The 24976-nt window shown below is 41.7% G+C and overlaps 1 protein-coding gene across 3 annotated transcripts in view; it reads right to left on the bottom strand.

Moving 5' to 3' along the window:
- Positions 1–6401: 6401 nt before the first annotated feature.
- cep128 (centrosomal protein 128) overlaps positions 6402–24976 on the bottom strand; it is a 37976-nt gene continuing 19401 nt past the window's right edge. For 2 of the 3 annotated variants that reach the window (XM_031872791.1, XM_031872793.1), the window contains exons 18-25: positions 21095–21154; positions 19052–19244; positions 15151–15200; positions 14117–14140; positions 11738–11815; positions 10103–10216; positions 8327–8435; positions 6402–7637 (exon numbers count right to left, since the gene is read on the bottom strand). In XM_031872791.1, coding sequence (XP_031728651.1) covers positions 7564–7637; positions 8327–8435; positions 10103–10216; positions 11738–11815; positions 14117–14140; positions 15151–15200; positions 19052–19244; positions 21095–21154 — 702 coding nt within the window. In that variant the 3' untranslated portion in view covers positions 6402–7563. The remainder of the gene's footprint in view (positions 7638–8326; positions 8436–10102; positions 10217–11737; positions 11816–14116; positions 14141–15150; positions 15201–19051; positions 19245–21094; positions 21155–24976) is intronic. The other variant, XM_031872794.1, reaches the window with a different exon arrangement.

Below are 24976 nucleotides of genomic sequence, written 5' to 3'. Positions count from 1 at the left end.
AACTTCATTTATATTAGACGTACAGAAACAGAAAAACACGACACAGCAATAGGTTGTTCCAGTTAATACAATTACAGAGATTAATTGAATTATGTCGCACTACTAAAACACAACTTGAATAGCATAACTTGAAGAATTCCCGTTGCAGGGGACAAAACATATATTAAACTAAACATCCAATCATTATAAATGTAGATATTAATATCATTCATAAAGAAATGTGTGTGTTTCAGAATTAACAGTATTCACTCATGAGTGGGAAACATGAGATTAAGCTAATGGCTTAGATTATTAGGTCATTTACACTATTATTGACACAGTGTTCAGTAATTTAAACTATGTTGTATGTTATGAAATGTCATTTCAAAGTTTGAGTCAAAACTAAACAGTATTTTATAAAAGTGTCTGGTAAGATGTGTCGATAATATAGGCTACCCCTCATCATTAGCAAGCTAACGTTAGCTTTGTTGGTTGTTCAGTTAGCTACTCAACGGTTGTACTTGGCAGCTATGGCTGTAAATGTTAAGTAAAGACTTATTTCTACGTGTGTGGGGCAGCCTGTTTTAATTGAGTGATAAGGAAAACTCCATTTAACAACATTATAACTAAACGCTAAGATGCAACTTAGCAGAGGAGCTCTTTCCTTTCACACTCCTTCTGTCCAATATCATTATCATTTACTATTAGCATTCATTAACATTCTGCCCTTTCACTACTTCAATTTAAATGGAAGTGAATGAAAGTGGCATTTCTCCCATAATAAGATGGTATAATATAATGGTATCCATGTGTTCCAGTTGTTGCAGCAGCTGCACAGAGAAGACTTCTTTGATTTGTTTTGAAGATTTCATCCAGAATAAGTGGAGCAGGTTATGAAGTAAAATGACAGAAATATATGAGGATCATAAAAAGAAGTTTAGACCAGACTGTATTGACATGAGAGTCAGCACCTTAATGCAGGCTGATTACATATTCTCATAATTAGTAATGAACTCATGACACTGAGGCTGTCACTATTACAGCCTCGTCACTCAGGCCCTCCAGTCAATGCACAGCCGGTCGTCACGCCGTCTGCTCTGTGCGATCTACGGCTCAGGTCCTCACAGGTGATGATGACGATGAGCCTCGCGCTCCCGGAGCCATGCAGAGGTCATTCTAGCGTCACGACTGGCTGACTGAGCGACTGGTCCTCCACACCTGTCTGCCATCAAACATGGAAATCACCCCACTCACCCGTGACTGTTGCATATTCCATGAGCGAACACAGCACTTTATCTTCTTCTAACATGGCTTATAAATACAAATCGCTGCACAACAATTGCATAAAAAACATGTTCGCTTTTTCCCCCCTCTCTAAGCCCAGGAGAAAATGAGCTTGATACGGAGACTCAGCTGCAATAACCCATTCACTTATTGAACAGCGGCGGCTGGATACACTCTCAGCCTCCGGGCTTAAACGAAAAAGCAGAGCCTGGCTGCCTGATTGAATGGGTTTGTAATGCAAGCCAAATAGGTTTGTTCTAATGGGAATCAGCCTCGGTGGCTGCTGCAGAGGCTTACGCCAGCACTAGAGGAGCAGTGAGAGGCAGGGGCCACCACCCATCGCCCTGTGATTGGCTGAGAGAGGCCGAGGCAACACCAAGGGTCTGCTGTGTTTACTAATGGCCATTTAGTGAGGTGATATGAAATGAGCCTTGACTTTAGGAATCACAGTATTCCTGAGGAGAGGGGAATATACTGTATATACAGTATCATTATGTGTGTGTGTGTGTGTGTGTGTGTGTGTTTTTGTGTGTGTGCGTGTGTGTGTGTGTGTGTGTGTGTGTAAGTGTAGGTGTGTGTGTGTGTAGGTGTGTGTGTGTGTGTGTGTAAGTGTAGGTGTGTGTGTGTAAGTGTAGGTGTGTGTGTGTGTGTAGGTGTGTGTGTCTGTGTGTGTGTGGAGGGGGGGGTAGTAATGGCTCAGGTGCTTCTCCACTGTCACCGCATATTAAACATCCTGCCTCGTGCCCTGGAGCGATTAGATCCTGAATAGTTGCAGCTGTTGTATGATCCTGTGGGTAAAAGATACTCAAGTTGATTATTAATATCGAATCTAAACCAGGGAAGCAACAATACATGATAAGATATGAAACCAATAAGCACAGTTGTACCTCCAGGTCTTCACTGAATGTTAGTTCCATAAATCACTATAGTTTCACTTCCTCCTGTTGCAATCTAGCTGCATAGTTTTAGTTTGATTTGTTTGAAGATATTCATCAGAGATTTCTGCTGCACCTCCAATACAATGGGGGAGAAATGAAATTTGATTTGGGAGGCTAAGCAACATTTTAATGGAGTGGCTTAGTTGTCATAGTGATTGATGCTCACCGCAAAGACAAATAAGGAGTCAAAGTCAAATCATTGGATGGCTGGTGATCAGGGAAGTCATCCCCCAGGAGCTGACCATGTAACTCAGGAGGTTTCATCTGTATCTGTACACTAGAACAGTCGTCATGTTTGGTGGATCATGGAACAGATTGGAGGGTCACAACTGAAGCCAACACATGGGAGCTGTCTGACTCGTAATGAGCCACTGATGCGACACACCAGAGGGACACCAGAGGGACACCAGAGGGACACCAGAGGGACACCAGAGGTGCACGGGTGGAAAGTTGAGCCGAGAGACACTGAGGGCACAGCTGAGCAGAAGGTAGGCAATGTTTCAAATCTTCTGTAGTTGCCTCATAATAGCTGTGGAACAATACATGAGAAAGGATGTTGGTGTGTCTGAATGTGTTTGTGTGTTGACTGTCAGCTCTGAACATGCGTCACCTAATGCATTTATACAAACAGAGAGAGAGGCCGTCTCAGTTCTTCTGAATACATCTGAATACTACTGACTCTTAGAATAACTTCGACGGTCATACTGCAGTTTATTCTGACTGGCTCACACCGATGTGTGTTAAAGTTGTCACGCATGTGAAATTCAGATTACAAACATCTTCATTTTCATGTAGAGGCTGTATTTTCTTCTGTGGGATCACACACATAAACACAAACGTGTGGAAAGCTGTGAATTCATTTCTCTCAACCTGACAAAGTGGAGTAAAGCTGGACTAATGATGGGGCAGAATGTAAATGGGAACCAGTCTGCTGGGAGCAGCAGAACTGATCCACGAGTCTGCATGTGTTTTGCAACCTAATATAGCTTAGATAAGCAGACGGCTTCCTGAGGACGGAGTTACAGGATAAAGAAGCACATCAGGGAGCAGGGTTGTCTCTAAGTGTGACTAAACTTACCAAATGTGATTTACTTAGCCAAATGTGAAGATACCAATACTATGCTGAATGAGGGGGCAAAAAAGCAAAACTCTGAGATTGCTCATTATCTTCAAACTGAAATTTGAGCACAGGTTTGAGCCCTGAACAGATATTATTCCTGAAAGTGCCCCTGCTCAATAAAGCCGAACACTTCAAGTCTCTCCAGGTATCTGTGAGACTGTCTGGACTATGTGATTAGTGCTGAACCCCTGACTGAAGCACCTACCACACTGTGGTAGATGACACAATGGATGTACAATGGATACATGTCAAATGTACAGCACATTTAGGGAGACACCACACCACAAGTGCAGTCGGAGAATTTTCTCTGGACCTTGGCTTTCCAAATGTACTTAGAAGTTAAAAGGGGAAACGGGGGTCGAGTGACGGCTTGGTACAGCTCCGCAGCTCATCTTTGCTCTAAGCTTGGTTGTATGGGGTCAGATCTATGGGGTCAGATCTATGGGGTCAGATCAGTCTCAATAATTGCAAATGCACACAGAAAGACTCACAAATGCACACAGAAAGACTCACAAATGCACACAGAACGATTCACAAATACATTCCAATGCACACATCAATAAATTACGATTTGATATGTTAAATAAGTAACAACGGAGATTCCAGTGTTTCTGCAGAGGATGAGGCAGTAAATTACTGTTCAGAAATGACAAAACTCACATAAACTTTGTATTTTCTTAAAGAGGAAGACATGGCTTAGTTTTTCTTTCTTCTTTTCTTTCTTGTCTTTGTACAAAAGACACCTGCAGGAGCTTTCAAAGGATTTGTTTTGTACAACTGGCATATGCAAAGCTCCAAAAACCCCACAAGCTTGGATTTAGTAAAAGTGTATGAATCAGTTTTCCTTTTAGGAAGCTTAGCTTCATGAATTGATACCTGCATGTCTTGTTTCAGATTTAAAAGCACCATGCTGCTCACACATGATTCCAGTGAGGTTCACTGAAATTACTCAAATAGGTAATAAGGCCTCTAAACTCATCAGGATATATGTCGTGGATCAAAATGTCTTCAGCTTGTAACAGCCACAGATCTTATGCGGTGTTCCAGACAACTCGGAGCTCCCAAGAAATTGCTACCTCCTACTAGAAAAAATACAATTTTCGAAGTCAGAGTTTCTACTTGGTTTTAGGACATATCTTCATCAAGTTTAGGTCTCTTGTCTTCTTCTGTATTTTATTTAGTGTGATGTAATCTGTCCTCCCTCATACTGTCGAACAAACACTCCCACACTGAGCTGTCCCTCTGAGGAGGACAGGATAGCAGAATACTGTAAGTTAAAAGAGCTTGAACTCATGTCACAGTAAAGTACTTGTCTAAACATTTTCTCATGTAAAAGTAAAAAGTAGTTTGGCTGAAATGTACTCTTACTAAATGATACTGCATTACATTTGGAAAAAAAGAAAGTTGACAATATATGATACTAATGTTAAATCAAAGACCATCTTTAGGATACTAAATCAATTGCATACTATGAATTGTATTTGAAATGTAAAGACAAACTATACAATGACTTGTTTATGACTTCGTTCTGACATACAGTACTAATATAAAGACTTTGTCAAGTTGTTTATGACGTGATACTATGACATGATATTCATATGACATACTATACTATACTGTGACTTTTTAATCACATACTATACAAATATACTCTGACTTTTATTACCATACTATACTTTACCATTAGGCAAAACACATTCCTGTCATCCCACTAAGCCCTCTGGGGCAAATTGCACTTAGTGCAAACGCAACAAGGGCCCCAGGCAGCTGTAGATTTATTATGTTTAGATGTGAAAAAGACTGTTATGTTAATTCTTACTCATTGTACCCTGACATAACTTGTGTAGTACTTACTGTGTACTTCTACTTCAGAGGAAAACATGGTAGTTCATTTACCTGAGAGAGGAGTCAAAACATGATGAATTGTTATTCATTAAACTATCTAGCATCATATTAGAACAGTTAAGTAAACATAAGTACATTGTGCTGATCACGCCTCCTTCACTCATCACTGTGAAGTATTAACAGCTTTAAGATTAGTAGTTTATAGTTTACGTCACAAATAGTTTTTAGTTCTATTAATGTCTCTCTGTTAAGTTTTTATGTTTTCATGTGAGACAGTCACCAATTTGATTCCCAATATGTACTCAGTTTATCCAAATAAATACCCAGATCTGCTGTGACAGTTTTCAGAGATGTGAGTTGCTACAGGTGCTGAAGCCTCAGTGTGATGTCTGTTGGTAACATCATACTTCATTTAATACGCAGTATGCACTACATACGGATTCATACACCCCTGCTGCTTGGCTTGTTTATCCAACATTTATTAATATTGAAAGTGTTGCATATCCATATTTTACCAAATTTGAAAAAGCACTCCCTTGGCTCCACAACAACACACCCACCAAGCGTGAAGACCAGATGCACTATTCCGGAGAAATGGGAAGAACACACGACCAAAGAGATTTAATGACATCCTATACTGTGACCTTTAGGACATTTATAACACCGCTGCTCCCTGAGGCTCAGAGGAGGGCGGGTCATCCATTATTCACATGGTCGGCAGGCCGATCCCCGGCTCCTCCAGTACGCATGTTGAGATACAGAACCCCAAAGAGCTCCTGCAGTCTGTGCCATCGGTGTGTGAATGATTATTATTATTAGTTATGATCCTGAGGGGTAGGTGTCATCTCAGCTTTTCTTCACATTAGTGTAAAAATGTGTGTGAATGATTATTATTATTATTAGTTATGATCCTGAGGGGTAGGTGTCATCTCAGCTTTTCTTCACATTAGTGTAAAAATGTGTGAATGGATGCATGTGGTCATGTAGCGGTTTGAGTGGTCGGACGACAAGAAAGGCGCTATGCAAATGCATAAAGTTAATTTAAGTTTTATGCAAGGCCTGAAAACCCCATTCCACCTGCCCTCCGATCCCTCATGTCCTCCTGCAGCTCCTTTCCTCAGGGAGGTGCTACAGCGACTGTGGCTCAGTGGTAGAGCAGGTCGTCCTTCGATTGGCAGGCTCTAGCCCATGTCGATGTGTCCTCGGGCAAGACACTTAACCCCAAATAACTCCCGCAGGCTGTGCCTGCAGTGTGTGAATGTTAGATAGTGCTGATGGGCAGGTAGCACCTTGCATGGCTTCACAAGCAGCTTTAATCCGTTAGCCATCAGGACTCCTCCCTCCTCACATCACACTGACATGCATTACCACAATGCTGTCCATTTATATATTTGTGCTACAGAGTAACATACTGTACAGAAGACAAACTTGTGTGGCCATCAACAATCAAATGACTTTTATTTGCCATTTTAACGACACACCTTTCCAAAGTACTGCACGAAGTCTCGGAACATACGGCTCCAACGAGATGATTTAACTGAGAAGTGTTTACACAGCAGTTACTGCATGCGTTTACGTCTTTGAAGTGGAGCAGCGCCTTAAGAGAAGACGCTCCTCTCTCATGTGGCTTTTGGTTGTTCCCTCCGATGAAGGATTTTAGCAAACAGCAGAAGATGTGCCAGTGGGAGAAGCTGGAATCTCAGCTGCTGCAAAGCAAACACTTAGCTCTGGAATGAAGGAGACATCAAGTGTGCGCTGCTTATAGAACCAGACATTTGGCCGCATGGGGATTCACTCACAGTGCATATACTTCCTTCACATTAAAAGGATAGACTTCTATTTGTGCTTATTGAGTCTTTTTTTACAAACTGCATGAAACAAAAAATATAAAGCCATAACGCAAATCGGTGAATACATTAAAAGAGATGTAAAAACAGATATTCATTTTCATGATGTCAGTAAAAAACAAAAGTACATGTTTTGAAAGGCACCAGTGTTGTTTGAGTGGAGTAAACATTTTAGCACAAACTTGGCATTGGCATGATAATAATACACTAAACAATATTTTAAACAGCTGTTAACAAATAAAACCGTAAAACTATTTTGGTATAAATATTTTTTCAAATCCATTAAATACATTCAATTCAGGTTCTTAAATAACATCTAAACACTTTACAGTATTTTCTCCTTTACAGTGTCCAAACTCCACAAAGTCCAGAAAGGTGGAGGTGAAACCTGTCTTACTCCTCTGCTTTTGAGCACCTTCAGTGATTGCCCGGTTGAGGTAGAGGAGGATTAGTGTTGAGTGCAAAGCTTCCTAGTACAGTCAAGTTGTTTCTTTGTTCTGCATGAGCAGCAGGTAGAATCAAAGATGGATGAAGGCTCACTGGAGTGGAGCTAATCTGTGAGGGGTCTGGCCCCGTAGACTGGGGAGTCATCCAAGTCTGAACTGGTCAGTCGTTTGTGAGGAGCTGTGGATCAGACGCAAAACAAAAGCAGTTATATTCCCCGTCCCTGTTTCTCAGCCAGTCACAGCCCACAATGCGGGAGTACGTATCCCCGTTGATTGTTAATGGATCTAGTCCAATACACGTGGGCCCTCAATGATTCCTGTCACTGCCCAAGTAGTCCTGAATACATGTGATAATTACATTGTATACCAGTGTTAAGTAGCCATAGATCTACTTTGGCCAGCACACTTCCTGGAGGTAAAAGAGACACAAAGCCACAGAAAGTACGCTCCTCTCACACTGAGCCAGATATCTGTAAGCAGCTTAGGAAAGCGCTACAAGTGATTTTGGCTGAGAGCCACGGGCAGTGATACAGACAGACGCACTCTCAGAGCGCTGATGGAAAGTTTGAGCACTGTGTGCCATGTTGAAATACTGAATGGAGAAGTGAGAGTGCTGTAAGACGGCCACAGTGTCTTACAGCATCATGCGTACATCACACAGCTACATAATGATGTACTGTACTGTGGGATGCAGCAGTGACCTGGATTGTCATTCTAGCCATCATTGTGCAGACTTATGATAAACCATTTAACAAATACTGTTGTACGTTTTCAAATGATCTAGCAACACAGAGATTGAGTACCAAAACAGCCATTAGACGAGCTGGCACAGCACAGGGTTTGTAGCAGCAGTGTATAAATGCTCACATAGTGTGTCAGATCTCAGCGAGCTGCTCAGGAACATGCTGGGCTCTCTGACGGAGGAAGAAACAGCGGCCAGTCTCAGGCTCCTGGAAGTGGAGTCCAGCTTCTCGTCCTGGAAGACAGGAGGACACGGTCACTGACACAGTGAGGGTCTACAGCCATGCTAGCAGCACTGTGATGTAATGTATAACGTATAGTCTGAGGACATACACTTGGACCCAAACAAGTCAGGACAACAGACTCATCATGTACTCGTCCATCTCAACAATCATTGGGTGCTTTGCCATGAAGTGTTCATGCCTAAAGACTTTGGTGATCCTCTGAAAATCAAACATCTCCACATCTACGAGATGAAGTGGCGCAAACTGTGCGCAGACACCACGGCTGCTACACCAAGTCTCAGAGGTTCCTTTTCCAACGTGGGTCAAACACTCGCCTGTCTACTTTAGTCTTGTTTACCCGCACATATTATGCATTCATTATGTAATTAGTAATACTGGCAATTACCATCTTCACTTGTGTGCTAGCATTTAAGTCATGATGTGAAGATGCAATGATTCAACATACTGAATGAACATTAGTGTCTGCGCCACAATCTATTAACAATCCATCCAATAATGGAGATATTATATCTGTCTGTTGGTCCAAAGTGTTAGTGACAGACTAACTGAGGGTGAAGCCACATCCCTTTGGCCATGGGCACATTTCACAATGTAAAACTACACATAGTACAACCATAAATGTGAACAGCTCTGTATAATGCTCAAAGCAGCTTAAGATGAGAGTTGTGGGCCAGATTTGGATGCTTTCTTTTGCATCCCAAGAGCTCTACATAATGATAAAATATTCTGTTTGGGAAGAGAGCGGTGCGAGTCCCTCTATGAAAGGTGTGGGCCTGTGTATGATAAAAGCTTCTTCTACAGACATTTATTTGCCTGTAAACATGGTGGCACAAGCGTGCCAGCCTGAGCAGACATCTCTTTATACTTTGGGATTCTGTTGCAAGGCCCGTCAAGTCACTGGTGTCTCTTCAAGTTTGACACATATTACAGATTCCATTTATCCGGTGTTTATGAATCATTAATATTACAGATGTCCTGTAATGACAGGACAAACACTGAGCCTGTCTGAATACTAGTGGTTCAAGCAGAGACGCACTTTTACATTCAATGTCGAAGCGGCTTGTTGTTGGCATTGCTGACTGTGATCATCCCTTTTCCTTAAACAAACCCCGGGTGTGCAGCAGCTATTACGCTAATGTAATCGCCACTTATCACTCAACACAGGAGTCATTTGGCAAACCAAGGGGGTAATCTGGCAGATTAAAACCATTTAAAAAGTGACGGTATGGCTGTTTGGGGGAGGCTGCAAATGGCTGATGGCAATCAGCTGTCAACAGTGATGTCTTGATGGCTCCCATGACTGCTTCATAGCACAGAAGAGGACTGCAGCTATTAACAGAGATGGGTAACATTCAGGTGTTGTTTAAGCGTACATTTGTGCCATTGCTTGAGCTTTCCCACTCTGTCCATCCATGATACATTACCAGCATGTGGAATTATTCAGTTATTCACACAAGTTGCAAATGAGGTGCTTTGCACACATCGGCTGTGGTGTGGGCGAGCTAGACTCATAAATGACTCAAAGTCAGGATATCCTGATCCAAACGGCTGCTGTTTGAACAAAGCATGGCAATTAGTGACTGAAATAGAAAAGGTGTGGGTTGTTGTCAGGCTCTTGAAAGGCATTATGAAGCACATCTGTGTGTGTTAGTCGTACTCTGTACTCCTGGATTCTGCGTTTGGACTCGTCCAGCTGGTGCTGTAGGTCCCAGACGATCTCTTTGTATTTGGTGTAGCGCTGCTCTACCATCTCTCTCTGCTGCTGTGACTCCTGTTGGCACAAGATGGAGGCTGTGTCACCATAACCACCCGCACAACAGACACAGCTGTCTTTTAACCAGGCCAGAGGGACAAAAGCCGGAGCTTGTCAATAGTCTTAGCAGAAGAAGAATAGCATTGATTCATTGGAGCAGTGTTTTCTGCGTGGTGCTAATTTACAGTCTCTTCATTCTTTCACGTCCAAACTGTTAGAAAACAGGGTTGCCAGCCAGCTCACTGCCCCTCTATCCAGTTATGACCTTCTTGATGAGCTTCAGTTTGGTTTCAGACCCAAACGCTACTGAAACTGCACAGATTAAAGTAACTAATGACAACATTTTAGTTGCAATGAACTCTGATCCTCCACTACGTGGTCTACCTGAGCAGAGAATGAAGTCTGTCTCCCTTTACATCCCCCTCCGGTAAACATTGTGTCAGCACTGTTAGCTCAGTGGTCGCAATATTTATTTTTAATTTATTATACTATATTGATCCCGTTAAGGGGGAAATTTGTCTCTGCATTTGACCCATCCCTGTATATAGCCGGGGAGCCATTAGGGGTTCAGTTGCTCAGGTACACTTCGACACGTGACACGTCCCAGTGGAGGATCAAACCGTTGACCTTGCGGTTAGCAGACAACCCTCTTAACCCAGTGAGCTACGGTCGTCCAAATATATGCCCTGAATTTAGTATTGAGCACCGTTAACCATTCCTTGAACTCTTGGTGGTCAAGTCTTTGCCGAGTTCTGCAGATACTTGCAAATCCAGGATGTTTTACCTTGTTGACAAGTAAGCAACCTACTCCAGTCCTATTACGTTATACTGTATGATCTTTGGTCGAGAAATCAAAATCTACTAGTGATGAACGCCATCTCCTCCATGGATGTCACCCCCCCGGCCCAACAGCTAAAGTCAAGAAGAAGCTTTCTCAGCCATGTCCAGCCCCGAACAAAGTCTCGGGAAGAAACCAGAATCCAACTCTGGAGGGAAAAGCTTGAGAATGACCCTCCTCCAACTGTCATGGGAATACCCCCCACTGAAAACCTTCCCCCTGGCCCAGAAGCACCATGGGCTCAATGGAAAACACTAAACTGCCTCAGAACGAGAACGGGACGATCAACAGCTGCTCTGGTCAGATGGGGCTACAAGGCTGGCCCAACCACCTGTGACTGTGGAGAAGCAGACCATACTATGGAGCACTGCCTTGTCTGCCCTCCACTACGCAACCCTTGCAACTCAAAAGACCTTGCAGTGTTCAATAACAATGCAAAGGACTGTGTAAAGAAATGGGAAACTGTCATATAACCACCACGCTTCAGTGAAACGAAAAGAAGAAGAATCTTTGGTTTTAAAGTTATTCTTTGAATTTTCTGTTGTTCACTGACTTGTAGAGTCAGAGAGAGACTCTCTGGGTAATGTGGACTTCAATTAAACTGAAGTTGAAGTTTCGCTGCACCCAAGTTTGGTAATTCAAGGGAAAAAAAACAACATTTTATTCCAGAGAAAAGTAATCTAGGCTTTAACTGGACCCACCTCCAAATCTTTGAAGTTCTCCATCAGACATTGTTTCTCTGGAATTGAGTCCAAGTGGTCCAGGGCTACTCTGGTGTTCTGGAAAGCACACACATCAAATCAGTTCATTTACATCACCATATTCGTTTGCATTGTCTGACATTCATATTAAGTCATTTAACTCCGGCCATTTCAATCCACACAACTACAAACATGACTAACAGCAAAGAGATTTAACGGAGAATCAATACAACATCTGCATTGTGCTGAAACCATAAAACATATTTCAAGAGATTCTTTGAATGAGGTTCAAAGAAACCAGGAGACTGAAATCAGGAGGATATGCAGGAGACTGTAGCTCACAGCATTGAGCCCACAGATACTGTTTTAGTGTAATAATTGTATTCATCAAACAAAGAAATCAAGGAAAAACAGCAAACACAATTACCATCAATTACCATTTAAGGGGCAAGCTGAAAGCATTAGGATGCAACAACAAAAGAGCAAATGGAGAATTATCCACAGGTTAATACTGGGGCGACATCACAATTCCCTTAATCGTCTCTCCCTTTCCCTCACGTGTCTTTTCCTCTTCCTCACTACTTCTCACTTCAGACTGAGGGAATGATGAAAGTGAAATGAGAAGTCCATCCCAGTCAAGGGTCACCTGAAGCAATGATTACTGATGACGGCTGCACAGCTGGATCAGCTGTCCGTGGGCTTTAACTGCACGTTACTGATGCCTTTGTATTTGCAGAGATAATGGGATGAACTACCCAAAGAACAAGGGTGCACAGCTGATGAATCATTTGTGTCATGAGCATATATTCTTCCTTTAAAATAAACTGTATGATAAGTATTCACACATGCACAACAAACCTGCATTTAGACGGTGTATGGATCAAGTGCATTTGTAAATATATTACTTAATAATATATTATGCTTAAACACTTCAACACACAATCTACAATGTTGGTAGAACTCAATGCAATATGTTGACAAGATGCCATTATTGTCAAAAAGCAAACCAAAGTCATTGATAATATATTTATAAGTTGTGTTTTTCTGTATGTTCCAAACACTCATAGTTTATCTACAGCACTTTAAAGGTATCATGTTGAGCCACAACATTCTTATCCACTACTAGTGACGCTATGGAGCAATGTTTCTGTAAAATGTGCCAATGTTGTCTCACTCTCCAGTAGTTTGTGATGGTAATATAAACAAAATGTATGTAAATAATGCACAATTGGAAATATATGAAAAAAAATGCTTTGCAAATGTTTAACAAGGAAGGAAACTAAACACATTTATTAAACCTCAAGGATACAAACAATGCGATTCAGTGTGAAAATAACTCCCCATGGCACCTTTAATTCAACGCTTGCGTGTCACGTTGCCTCCCCCTACCTCTGAAGCTCTTCCAGAGGTAGCGTATTTAGCGATGTATTGATGAATTGCAGATTGATTGTAAAATACTGAGGACATGGATTAATGGTGGAAAAGTGGTTTATGCTGTAAAGGTATGATGGATTAAAAAGGCCTGCCGACCTTATAGTATCGGCCTTAACCACGTGGCTACAGGAAGCTGCCGACACATTCCCTATTCAAACTGCATAGTAACAGACATGTCATAGTGTCAAAAGCTAATTGAGGACTTTGTTACAACACACTCAATCTTTAATGAAGATTAAGTACCTACTCCAGCTCCACTCCATTCTATTCATCCCTCCACCGCATCTTTCAATGGCCTTCCCATTCAGATGGAGCATTTAAGCATCAAAAGAAGTGGTAGTTACAAGGCGTCCCGCTGATGCTGCACTGACGTACGAGTGAGGCTCGCTGGTCTATCCCCACCACCGATGCATCCTGCCGCTGTGCTGGGAGCAGATAGTAGTCCGAGCCCTTTCCTCTTCTTTCTCACAACAGCTAATTGGAGGTTGGCCAAGCGTGCCACATAATTGTGATGAATGGACAGTTTTACTTATTTATTTTTTCAACGGGGTAAGAAGAGCTTGGGTCAATATAACCGTTCAGCGGCACTAAGTAATTTGGGGTAACGTGTAATAGCTGATTAAGGACGTTAGTGGTGACCAACAGCAGCTTGGATGATGATGTCAATACTGTATTGTCAGTACAGCTCGGTTCTTAACCCCATCAACAAGACTTATGATGATTAACAGAGCTGTGAGCCTTGACTAAAGCAATCATTTCTAACCCAGGGTCAGCCTCTATGGGTTTGCTAAACAAACAGAGCCGACACAGCAGCATCGAATCATACTGAGAGTCAGCACAACTTCTATTCTAACAACTCCAGGGCATCTCATTCCTCCACCTTTTCTAAACCTGAATTTACATACAACTGTTTTCATCACTTTGATTAGAGAAATAAAACCTTACCATCTCCAGATCCAATACACGGTCCTGAAAAGACACACAAACACAGCAATGTTGCTTTATATGCATAGAAACCTTAAGAACCAATTCCAAAGTAATGTTGAACCTAACCAAATGACTCCAGATAACTGCTCATAACGGTAGATTAGCAGAGAGAAATAGAGTGTGCCAACAAGGAAGGAAAATACAGGGTCTCCGAAGAGTCTGTAGCACACAACAAGCTCCTTATCACACACACACTCACACAGACACACACCGCTCTCACCACTCATCCAGCTCCTGACTGATCTTCCCTCTCTAATGATGCATAAGTGATGCTATGCCTCTTATCTGCCACTCAAACACACACCTGCTCTACCCCTCTGCCTGTAATGTGTTGATGGTTAGTAACAAGGCTACTTTCTTTCCCTCAGCCCACCCGTCAACAATTTTAGATTTTTTTAACTCGTCAGCATCCCTCACTCTGTCTTACCTCTGTACATCTCTCTCTCTTCATCCTTCATAATTAAAAGCTTGGCTGGGTCTGAGAGGGCTGATTAATTGCATGCGAGCTCTGGCAGGTGCCATCATGCAGCCACAGATGGGACCCCGGAATCCAACACACACCCACACACACAAAAATGCTTAGCAGACATTTTAGTGTGTGTTTGAGTTTGGCTGTTTAATGGCGAGTAAAGGGTCGGTGAGGCACTGGGGGCCAGTTCAATCCAGACTAGGTGAGTTGGTGGCCTGCCAAGTGTAGATGCTGCTGTACTGAGAGACAGAGACAAGGCCTCTGGCGGCTTTTAAACACCAAGGCCTCGTGTCTGCAGTAATTAGCTACTTGTCCAAGCAAGGCTGCAAGCAGTCTGTCAGGCCCACGGCTGTGCACCACATCACAGGACTCAGATAAGCAAAGAAGAATTTGAAGTAGATGTGGGGTATAAATAAAAATCGTACCAGCTGTCTCTTTTTGGCAAAATAAGACCAGCTGGATATTAAAAAAGCTCTACACATGAACAAACAGATAAGGATGGATGAAGATATAACATGCTAACCTGAAGGCTCCTCATTTCCTCCTCTTTCCTGCGACTTCTCTCCAACAGCTCTGAAAGACACGTTACTGTTGATGAGTTGAGGGAGAGCTACATGACCCAGTGTCAAAGGATTCCACACTTTGTTTTACAGGCCTTTTCTGTCCTACACACCTTATTTCAACCATCTAACCAAAAACATTAAAAAAAAAAACAAAACCTTGACTTAAAGACAAAAGGAACCATCATTTCCTATGACTATGTCATTTGGTATTATTGGAAAAATAGAGACATGGATTTGAAACTGTTCAGAACATTTTTAGCCACATTTATACTCATTCATTTATTATTGCAAACTTTATTCTTCATATGTTGAATTGTATGCTTGCCTGTAGACAAAGGTCAAGGAAGTGACCCTCATAGCAGATGGTTGTCCATTTGTTAGATTTGGCAGCAAATGCTGTAACATTTTAGAACTTCGGCTTCTTTTTGTTAAATTGAAAAAGTGAAAAAAATAGTTTTTGTTGTTCATTGTTTTGTTGTTCATTATCTCCTCTTAATGAACACATACATGAACATTTGATTTCAGTTCAATAAAAAGGTGGAGGGAGCTACAGCAGTGAACAATGTGGCCATGAGTGAATCACAGAGTGATAGAGAGAAGAGTCCGGTTACAATGGCTAACTGTACCAATATGGTTGGAAGGTGCTGATCCGCTGGTTGCCAAGCAGCTCATGAAAGAGTCAGTAAATGTGAAGCGAGAATGAATCGACTGAGGCCAACAAGCTACTAAGAGAACAGCATGAGTGATCTGTCGGAGCCACCGTTGTGTTCCTTTACACGTTCAGCTGACTAAAGAGGCTTCAGGTTAAGATAACGTGGAGATTTATTCGTCTGTATTTTAGCTAGTTTATAATACTTTAACGCTAAACGAATGCTGGATAATGTTACAACCAAACTTTTCTTCACTTCCCTGCAGTCAACAGGCAGATCTACAGGAACAGAGCTACTCTGATATTACAACTCAAATAGTGAAAGTTTTTGACACACTAACTCAAAATACCTCCACTCATTAAATCCATGCTCTACTTCATAACCAAGGTGGTTATTTCAAAGCAAGCAACCAATTAGCCTGTTTGGAAATGACCTCCGCTAAGTGTATTTCACTGATGTTTGTGATCGTGAGTAGCCCCAAGCTGCCTGTTGTTTTCAGGGGCAGATCTAGAGATTTGGAGCCCCAGACAAATGCTGCCTTGCTTTGCTTTTCATTTCTTTATCAGGAAATGTTGGGATGTGGAGTGGTAAAAGTTTGTTTCTAAAGTAAAACTATTAATACTTCACAGTGAAAGTCCTGCATTCAAATGTTTACTTCAAGTTAAGAGTGAAGGAGAGACGTTATGAGCACAGGTATCTGTTCAAGGTGGAGCTTTACATTCTAATAAGATGCTGGACAGTTAAATGAATAATATAGCATCATATTTGAATTGTTATATTTTGTGAGTTAAATCTGAATCTGTGAGTAATCAGTAACATTCAGGTAAATGTACTACAATATTTTCTCCTGAGGTAGAAGTACAGAGTAAGTAGTACACAGTTGAGTTGCATACTTTTTGAGTGCTTTGACTGGGACCATAAAGTTTTATCTTCCAACTCTATCACCAGAACAATGCATTGAAGGTTTCTCATGGAGTTGAGAATTGCTTCTTTACAAAATATCTCAGACATTGTAAACAATAAATATCTAAAACAAAGTATTTGTGCCATTTCATGGGGTCCTTAGCAGTTGTTTAGATTATTATAAGTGAATCACATTCACACAGATACTTTCAGCAATAGTGGGACTTATTATGTGAATGGACCCCACCGTCTGAGCCCAGCTCCACTGATAATGATTACACCATCCTACCAGCCAAACCCATTCATAGGTCAACTTCTCCTGCCAAAATCTAGTCCCGGTCACTAAACCTCCCAGCATACGAGAGAAAAGCCTGCTCATGCAATGAAAGCAACTCATCTCAATATGTTGGACTGCTTCAAAGACACTTTGCTGTGAGAGGATTATTTGTACAGAAACACAAACTCTGCTTGTGTTTGTTGTTGATTGCAACACATTGTTTTGAATTACAATCACAGGTTCTTTGCTTAATGAGCTGTTGAATCAAAGGAATAACTCACTTCATTTAGCAATAGAGTTAGCACTTATTAAGCAAACGCCAAAATATTTACCCAAGTTTATTCTGCTGGGCGTTATGCTGAACAGAATAAACTTTATGCGAACTGTTTCAATACAACGGTGGCAACATAGTATGGGAATAAGAAAGAGAGCAAATGTCCAAAAACATTTTATCTGTATTTATTGTCATGAAATATAATAATAAAGTATTGTTTTTCCTATACTTATAATGCCAACTTCTTTGTTGATAAATGAACTGTTGCACCATTTATGATTGAAACACGACTAGAAGAACAGAGAATCAGACACAACTCTTTAATCATGCGGGAAGCTCTCTATTAAATACACAGTAACATACTGAAGTCCCTTTACTGAGAGCATGACGTCTTACTGGGATTGATCCTTTTCCGTTCCACTCATTGGCTGTTCCCCAGTTCTGGATCCATCTGACTGCACTGACCGACACACTTGATTTACATCTGTAGCCACATATCTGGCTATGGAATACAGCGACTCCAACCTCTGGTTTCAGCTAGCCTGTTCAAATGAAGACAGAGTTGGTAGTGGCAGTCCACTGTTGCTGACTCACAGCTCAACTAAAACCTGGGGTAGGTCCCATTATACTAACACTACTGTTATGGTGGATGGTACATGGACTGTACTTGTTTAGCACCTCGCTTGTCTTCCGACCACTCAAAACACTTTAACACTACATGTCATCACTCACCCATTCACACCCATTGCAAGTGATGTGAAGTGATGGAAAACACAGACTGCAACCTCAATCTGACAGTAATGAATTCACTGTGAGACAAGTACTGTACATCACACAATGTTCTACAGAGTGCTGGCTTTAACAGTTCATCTATGAGATGAGCAGAGAAGTAAGAAAAGTATATCTTATGAGAATTATCCACTCCAGCTGAAAAACACAACGACACGATGGACAGTGGATTGTCTCTGTGTCCATGTCTAACTATACCTCTCTCTATGGTCTCTGTGTCCTTTAAACTCTCTTTCTCTCTGTTAATGGAACACAACTTAGGCCCATTTCCCTGCATTGTTCAGATGAAGCGCTAAAACAAGTTGTTCTTCCTCTGGCAGTTACAGCTCATTAGGAGAAATTCACTCAAAAATGGGACTCGAGACGGGAAAAAACAAGTCCATGTTCCACAGAAGTTCTCAAAGTTCACACACATTAAGATGCTTTTTCAAACATTTGTAATCCTAAACAGACAGGCCAGTGTGCACGGTCTAAAAAAACAACGCATCAGATGCAAAGGGAACAGGCACAGGCAGCCATTTTAACAAGCACCAGTGACAAAAAAACCTTCAGTCACTTAATTAGTTACTGCTTTTTATGACGGTGTGTTTGAATTCAATTAACAAAGAAAACAGGAAGTCAACGTATGACTAGGTTTAATCAAAACCACTATTGGTCCAACAGTCAAGGAATAACTCCATTTCCATTGAGAGCTTGCTAAGTATTCACGCTGTTTCCCAACTGATAATTCAACAGTTCTTGTTCAATGCTTCCTTTAATCAGGTATTAGCTGCCCAACAAAGAACACATAGCCTAATTAGTCTCCTATGATGCTGTGCTGTTATATAGCGTGGTTTTGCTTTGATGACGATAGTACCACCGCTGGAGCAAAACAAACACTACACAAATCTATACCCACATATCATACCCTCAGAGAAATCAACACAAAGGTATGTTTTCTAATTAATAAACAGCGTTTGTGTACGTACCTCTCTTTTCAGAGCCGAGGGAGTGCAGCAGCTTCTCCTGTTGGTCCAGGCGCTGCAGGAGAGCCATCTGCTCTGAGTCCCGGCTCTGCCTGAGGGCCTTCAACTGATCCCTGGTCTGTTGTTGCTGCTTCCTTAAGCACTGCTCTCTTGCGGTGCCCTCCCGCACCTCCTCACACAGCCAGCGGATCTTGGTCTGGGTGGTTAAGTGAATACAAAATCAATGGTGTGAAGTAGGATGGGCTTCACTGGTACGTATGAATTGGTACATATGGTAAAGGTTTTAATCAAGACTTAAGGGGATCAGGGCATTAGGAGGGGGAACCAATACACTAAGCCAGGCGGCAACCTCCGGTTCTGAAAAGTGAAGCTAATGCGGAAGTTTCTTAAACTTGCATTCTCTCTAGTGACCATCAGGGGGCGACTCCTCTGGTTGTATAGAAGTCTATGAGAAAATGACTCTACTTCTCTCTTGATTTATTACCTCAGTAAACATTGTAAACATGAGTTTATGGTCTCAATCTCTAGTTTCAAGTCTTCTTCAATACAGCATGATGTTCATTTAGTACATTATGGTCCATTTAGAGTCAAACAGACCATAAACCAGGGTATGCTTTAGGGCGGGGCTACACAGTGATTGACAGGTCTCTACCAGAGCTGTATACAGTGTCTCTAAGTCACTCCTCAATCAAAATATGGTCACTTCTGTTCATTGGTTGCAAAAAGCCAAGATGGCGACGGCCGTAATCCAAGAGGGCGAGAGACAAAACTCGAGGCTTCAAAACGGCAGTCCACAAACCAACGGGTAAAGTCATGGCGACTACGTCAGTGCAAATGAGTGTAAGTAAGTCACCTTAACTGTCCGATATAAGAAAAGCAAGACAGAATTCTGTTTTCCCTTTAAAGCATCCTAATTGCTCTTCTATCTAAAAGGTTCTTTGCCCCAGTGCCACCAGGCTGCCAGTTTACAATTCTCTGGAAATCTCTTCGAACACAAAACATAGTCCATCATTATTTTATCATTTTGACCATGGTGTTAAACTCTATGCTCAGAAAAGAGTCAAAATGAGTGTGCTAAAAGCTCAGTGGCCCAGTCAGAGTAGTGTGGAGCGTACAGTCAGCAACAGGGTATGTAAATGAGTTAAAGGGTTGTTACGGCCATGTAAAGGATTGGTTCAATGTGTATTCCAGCTGAGTTCTACAAGCCTGTAAATCATGCTTAGATTTAATAACATCAAAACTGCTAACTAAGGAGCTAATTATCTCGCTTGTTCTCTGGCGTTTTATTCTTGTAAATGCACAGAGCTCTGAAAGCATTTCTGACAGGAGACATACATTATGGTGATAAACACTGTGAGTTGTGCAAACACATTTTAACAAAGTATCATGCATCACAGTCATAATTCCATGTTGTATTTGTACAGTGCATCATTACAATACTAAATGGAAACTGATCTGTCTTGGAAAGAAACCAAGGGACAACTATTACAGCATGAAGGCCACACATTAAAGAAGAAGAGCCTCTCAGAAGAGCCTCACTAAAGCACAACATTGTGATAACCATGATGCTGCCATAGAGGGATGAAAGCCACTGAAATAGTGCACTACGACTGGACTTCTTAGGGTAGTGCAATTTACTATTGTCCTTGATAATTATTATGGAGAGACATTCTGTCACAAATCCCTGAACTTCACAGTTTCATTCTGATCACTGCAGACTCTCAGCACACAGCAGTGCTCAGCTGCTGTCCTCGACTATAAATAATGCTTTACTGAGAGGTTATGCCACGGTAACATGTTGGTTTAAACAAGCAGAAATGCAACCATATGTGGTTGCTAAGATTATTTTAATTCCACAAAGACCAAATCACACTGTACATAGACTATGCTGTCCTCTTACATTAATCTTCTATATGGTGTCGGCCTGGGAATGAGCATGATTTCATTGTAACAGTGTCACGTGCTTAATCTTGTGCTTTCTCAATTATATAATTGATTATTTCGAGCAAATCCCCGTAAGGAAGGCAGCACATGTAATAATCATACCTTTGTCTCAGCTAGCCAGCGGTGGGGGTCTTTCACTAATCCAGGTTTCTGGGAGATCGCCTGTCAAAACAGCACAGAGATTAATGCATGTGTGAGCTGCCTGTGTAAGCATGCATTACAAAACATTCGGATCGTTAAAGAGAACTATTTCGGAAAGGATTGCAAATCCAAGAGATTATGTAGTTAGGCTTCTATGCAGGTTCAGTAGGTTGTCTAAATTGACAGAAATATATGGAGGGGCATCAGAGGAGTTACAAAATGCAGAAAGTGTGACGTGGATGGACAAACAACAGGATCAATATCAGAACTGTTGTCAAACCCTTCACTTTTGTGAAGAACGGCTTCTGCCAACTTAAATTGGCGTGTGTGTTGAACAGCCTCTGACACAACACTGCACTTGTGCACACACAGAGGTTGTGTGTGTCATCAAAATGAGCTCTCAGGGACTATGTTCTATCCTTCCCAGAGCTTGTCAGCATCAGCAATACAAACTCCTAATGACTGCCGACACACACACAGAAACACATGCTTAAGATAAAACCCAGTCAGATACACAGATAAATAGTCACATAACTAGAAGGCCCTTAAGTCGAGAGCACGCCTGCGCCAACACTGTGCAACTGTTGAGATGTGCCAGCTCCACATGTGGAACATTCACTAAAGGTTAACAATCTGCTCTATGCTTCATTACCTGCCTGTTTCACATGAGGAGATGCACACGTGCATGCCAGTTCCTGAAATGGAACGTTTTAAGCATTCTGGTTTATCATTGTAACCCCATGTACACAGTCAGGTCTGCGTTTGTACAGGGGCCGTTAGGGCTGCACTGAAACCACTGCACAAGGTTTTGGAAAAAGTGTCTTTGGAAAGAGTTGCAGCTATCCTATGTTTACTAATGGCTCACACACAACTAAGTGGACATCCATGCCGAAAACAGCCCTGTGTTATAACAACGGAAGGGGCTGCGTGGGTGGGTGGGGGGGGTGTTGCATCAGGTACCAATGAAATGAAGTAGGTTCCAGGAAGTCCAGTAAACGAGCCATGAATATGGAGGCCTGTGTTTGTAACACAGACACAGGATTGTACAACTCAGGAAAGTTATCATAGCGGCAATGATCTTATCTTTAGGTCAGAATACACTGTTCATGCTACAAAGTTTAAATGTCATTAGTTCTCATAAACCAAAGTATTCAGGGGTGTTACCAAAATTGTTACAATTCATCCCGACAGAAACATAAATGTGTGTACCACCTTTCATAACAATCCATCAAATAGCTATCTATACATTCACTCAAACTTATAAATGTCCACCTCATGGTGGCGAATGTCTGTACCAAATTCCATGGAAATCCATCCAGTATTTGTTGAGATATTTCATTCTGGACTAAAGTGGTGAACTCACCAACTGACAGCGCCAATCCTAAAGCCACACTGCCAGTGAGGCTAAATATTCTATGGGGTTAACATGGATTAATCCAAAGGTACGGGCCTATTAGATGAAAGCCATATGCTCCTATGGAATATGAGAAGTAAATAATTGCTACTTTGCCCATGTCAAACCTTTCCAAAAGCTTTTGTGTAAATCCATTAATAGGGAGCGGTCCTCCCAACACACAGAGAGACAGAGCACAACCAGAACTCCCATACATAGGTCACAACTAAAAAGACAGAAGACATAACAACCCAAATTCACACGGACAAACTGTCACACAGCCACGAACAAAGTCAACAAAAAGTACCACTGGTTTTATTTTCTCATGTACACCCTTGTGGCAAGGTGTTTACCCATGATCAACAGACATGGAAGGCACTCAGCAGGATTGTTTTTTTGGACCCTTTATGTCCCGCGCCTCGGCAAACAACATCGTCACTGCAGAGGTGTCAGGCAACATTTTCCAGCTGTCATTCAAAAGCAGATCCAAGCAAAACGAATATCCCAAGTTGTTGCCACGGCAGCTCAAAGTGCGGCAATGGAACACTGCTGTGCAGAGGTCTCCGTCTCGGGGAGTGTACAAGCGCGTGGCAGAGCGTGCATCAGTGTGGGAGGATGAAACATGCCTCTATGCCTCGTGCTCACTTCACTCTTTGCCGAACCATCAAAGGCAGCTCGCTGCAGTGGCAGACAAAAAGGAGGTGAAACTGCTGAAAACTGAACAAGTAGGCTGGGAGTTGAAAGTGCCGTCTGTGGGGTTGAAGTGAAAGGAATGCCACTATTTTCTCAGCAGCACCGCCGTAGAATCCAAGTGTCTTCCACGGCTAATTTAAATGTGTGACTGCGTGGTTTGTACGTCTCTTTCAGAATGCGAGTACATCTGTGACTGGGAGTCTGTGGTTACAGTTTGTTTGTTTCACCCCCCGCTGAGGAAATGGTAAAGATGGCAAGGTTTAGAGAGAAGCAAAAGGTGGAGATGTAACAGCAAGTGGAAAGGACAAAGCCAGATGTTTTTGTTGAGATTATGACTGCTGAGGCATTTTTCTTTATTAAACAGCTTAAAGTGAAAGGAGACAGGAACGACGATGTTTAGGGTTGTACCGAATGTCAATTGTTTCACCTTAAAAGCTTCTATTGAGGTTTTAGAACTAAGATTTGAATGCCTGTCGCCATATTTAAAAACAGATTTTGGGTGATTGTGGCTGTATAAATTCACGGTGCTGTTAGATCACTGCCTCACTTTGTGTGCAGCAGGCGAGAGAGCAAACTGTTTTCTGACCACAGGGAAAATATTGTTTTTAAAAGGACAACAAATATGGATTGAAGAAGAATTTTTTTGTTAGAAAAAACATGCTGTGAATTTTGGAAATTATTACATTAATTTTGTTTTCAATAAATTCGCACTTTTAGACTGGAGTTCTTGGAAATGTTTGAATTACATGAGTTGGAAACAAACTATGAAGCCGCTACTGGAATCTAATTCTTAAAACAGTATAATAATAATAATATGAGTGTAGCCTGATCTTATACCGAGTTGAGAATAAATGAATAGACATGCAACAAATTAAGAAGCTGCACAGCATTCAAATGTCAATTTTGAATTGTGCTGTCAACCTTCTGAATGAAGATTCAAACTGTTCAGCACAGCCCTACTGATCTCCCAGGATGCACTCACACACAGAACTTCAGTTACATGGTGTGTTCTCACTTGAGCCAGAAGACAGGGAGGTAACTAACATTAGATTCCCCATGAGGTTTAAGTATTTAAGGTAAAAAAACACCTGTCAAACATGACATTAAAATGTAGGTTCTAGACCTGTTTGAAGATGTGCACTAACTCGTTGGTGAACCGGAAAGTGGTCTTAGCAATTTAAAATCTTCCTTTCATCAACTGCCAACAGCCAGTAAACTCCACATCTCTGATATGACAGTGCTCTACCCCTTTTAACTTTCCTTAACTTTCAATGAAGCGCTACTCTGTCTTACAACTTGTTGCATTAGTGCTTCTAAAGAGAAGAAGGGTATCATGAGGTATTTATTTCAGCCTGTTCTGTTCCGTCATTAGCCCGTTACCAGTGCTATTTAACGACATAATACATCAACAAGCACTTGAGCAACACTTCAAAAGAGACTCGGAGACAACATAACTAGCCACGTCATATTCTTGCTTTTGTCACACGTAGTTTGAACTCAGCATTGGGACTTATTTCAAACTTTAACACTTAAAGCAAAGTGAGATGATCTTAAAAGTATGCACTTCTATGCAGCTTTTACCTCAGTGTTCTGGTTCTCTGGCCCACACACGAACTGAATATTGAGTTCCACAACTCTCACCAACCTTCCCAAATACTGCTAAACTGTATGCAGCCATTCTCAGGTGAGTGTCTGCTCCTTGCCGAGCATGCACTGACAAAAAGCTGAAGTAAACAAGCAACTGGTCCAGAACGTTC

The sequence above is a fragment of the Anarrhichthys ocellatus genome, unplaced genomic scaffold (genome assembly GCF_004355925.1).
Source record: "Anarrhichthys ocellatus isolate YVR2014 unplaced genomic scaffold, GSC_Weel_1.0 scaffold66, whole genome shotgun sequence".
Classification (NCBI taxonomy): Eukaryota; Metazoa; Chordata; class Actinopteri; order Perciformes; family Anarhichadidae; genus Anarrhichthys; species Anarrhichthys ocellatus.
This window is presented reverse-complemented; position numbering and strand designations above follow the sequence as displayed.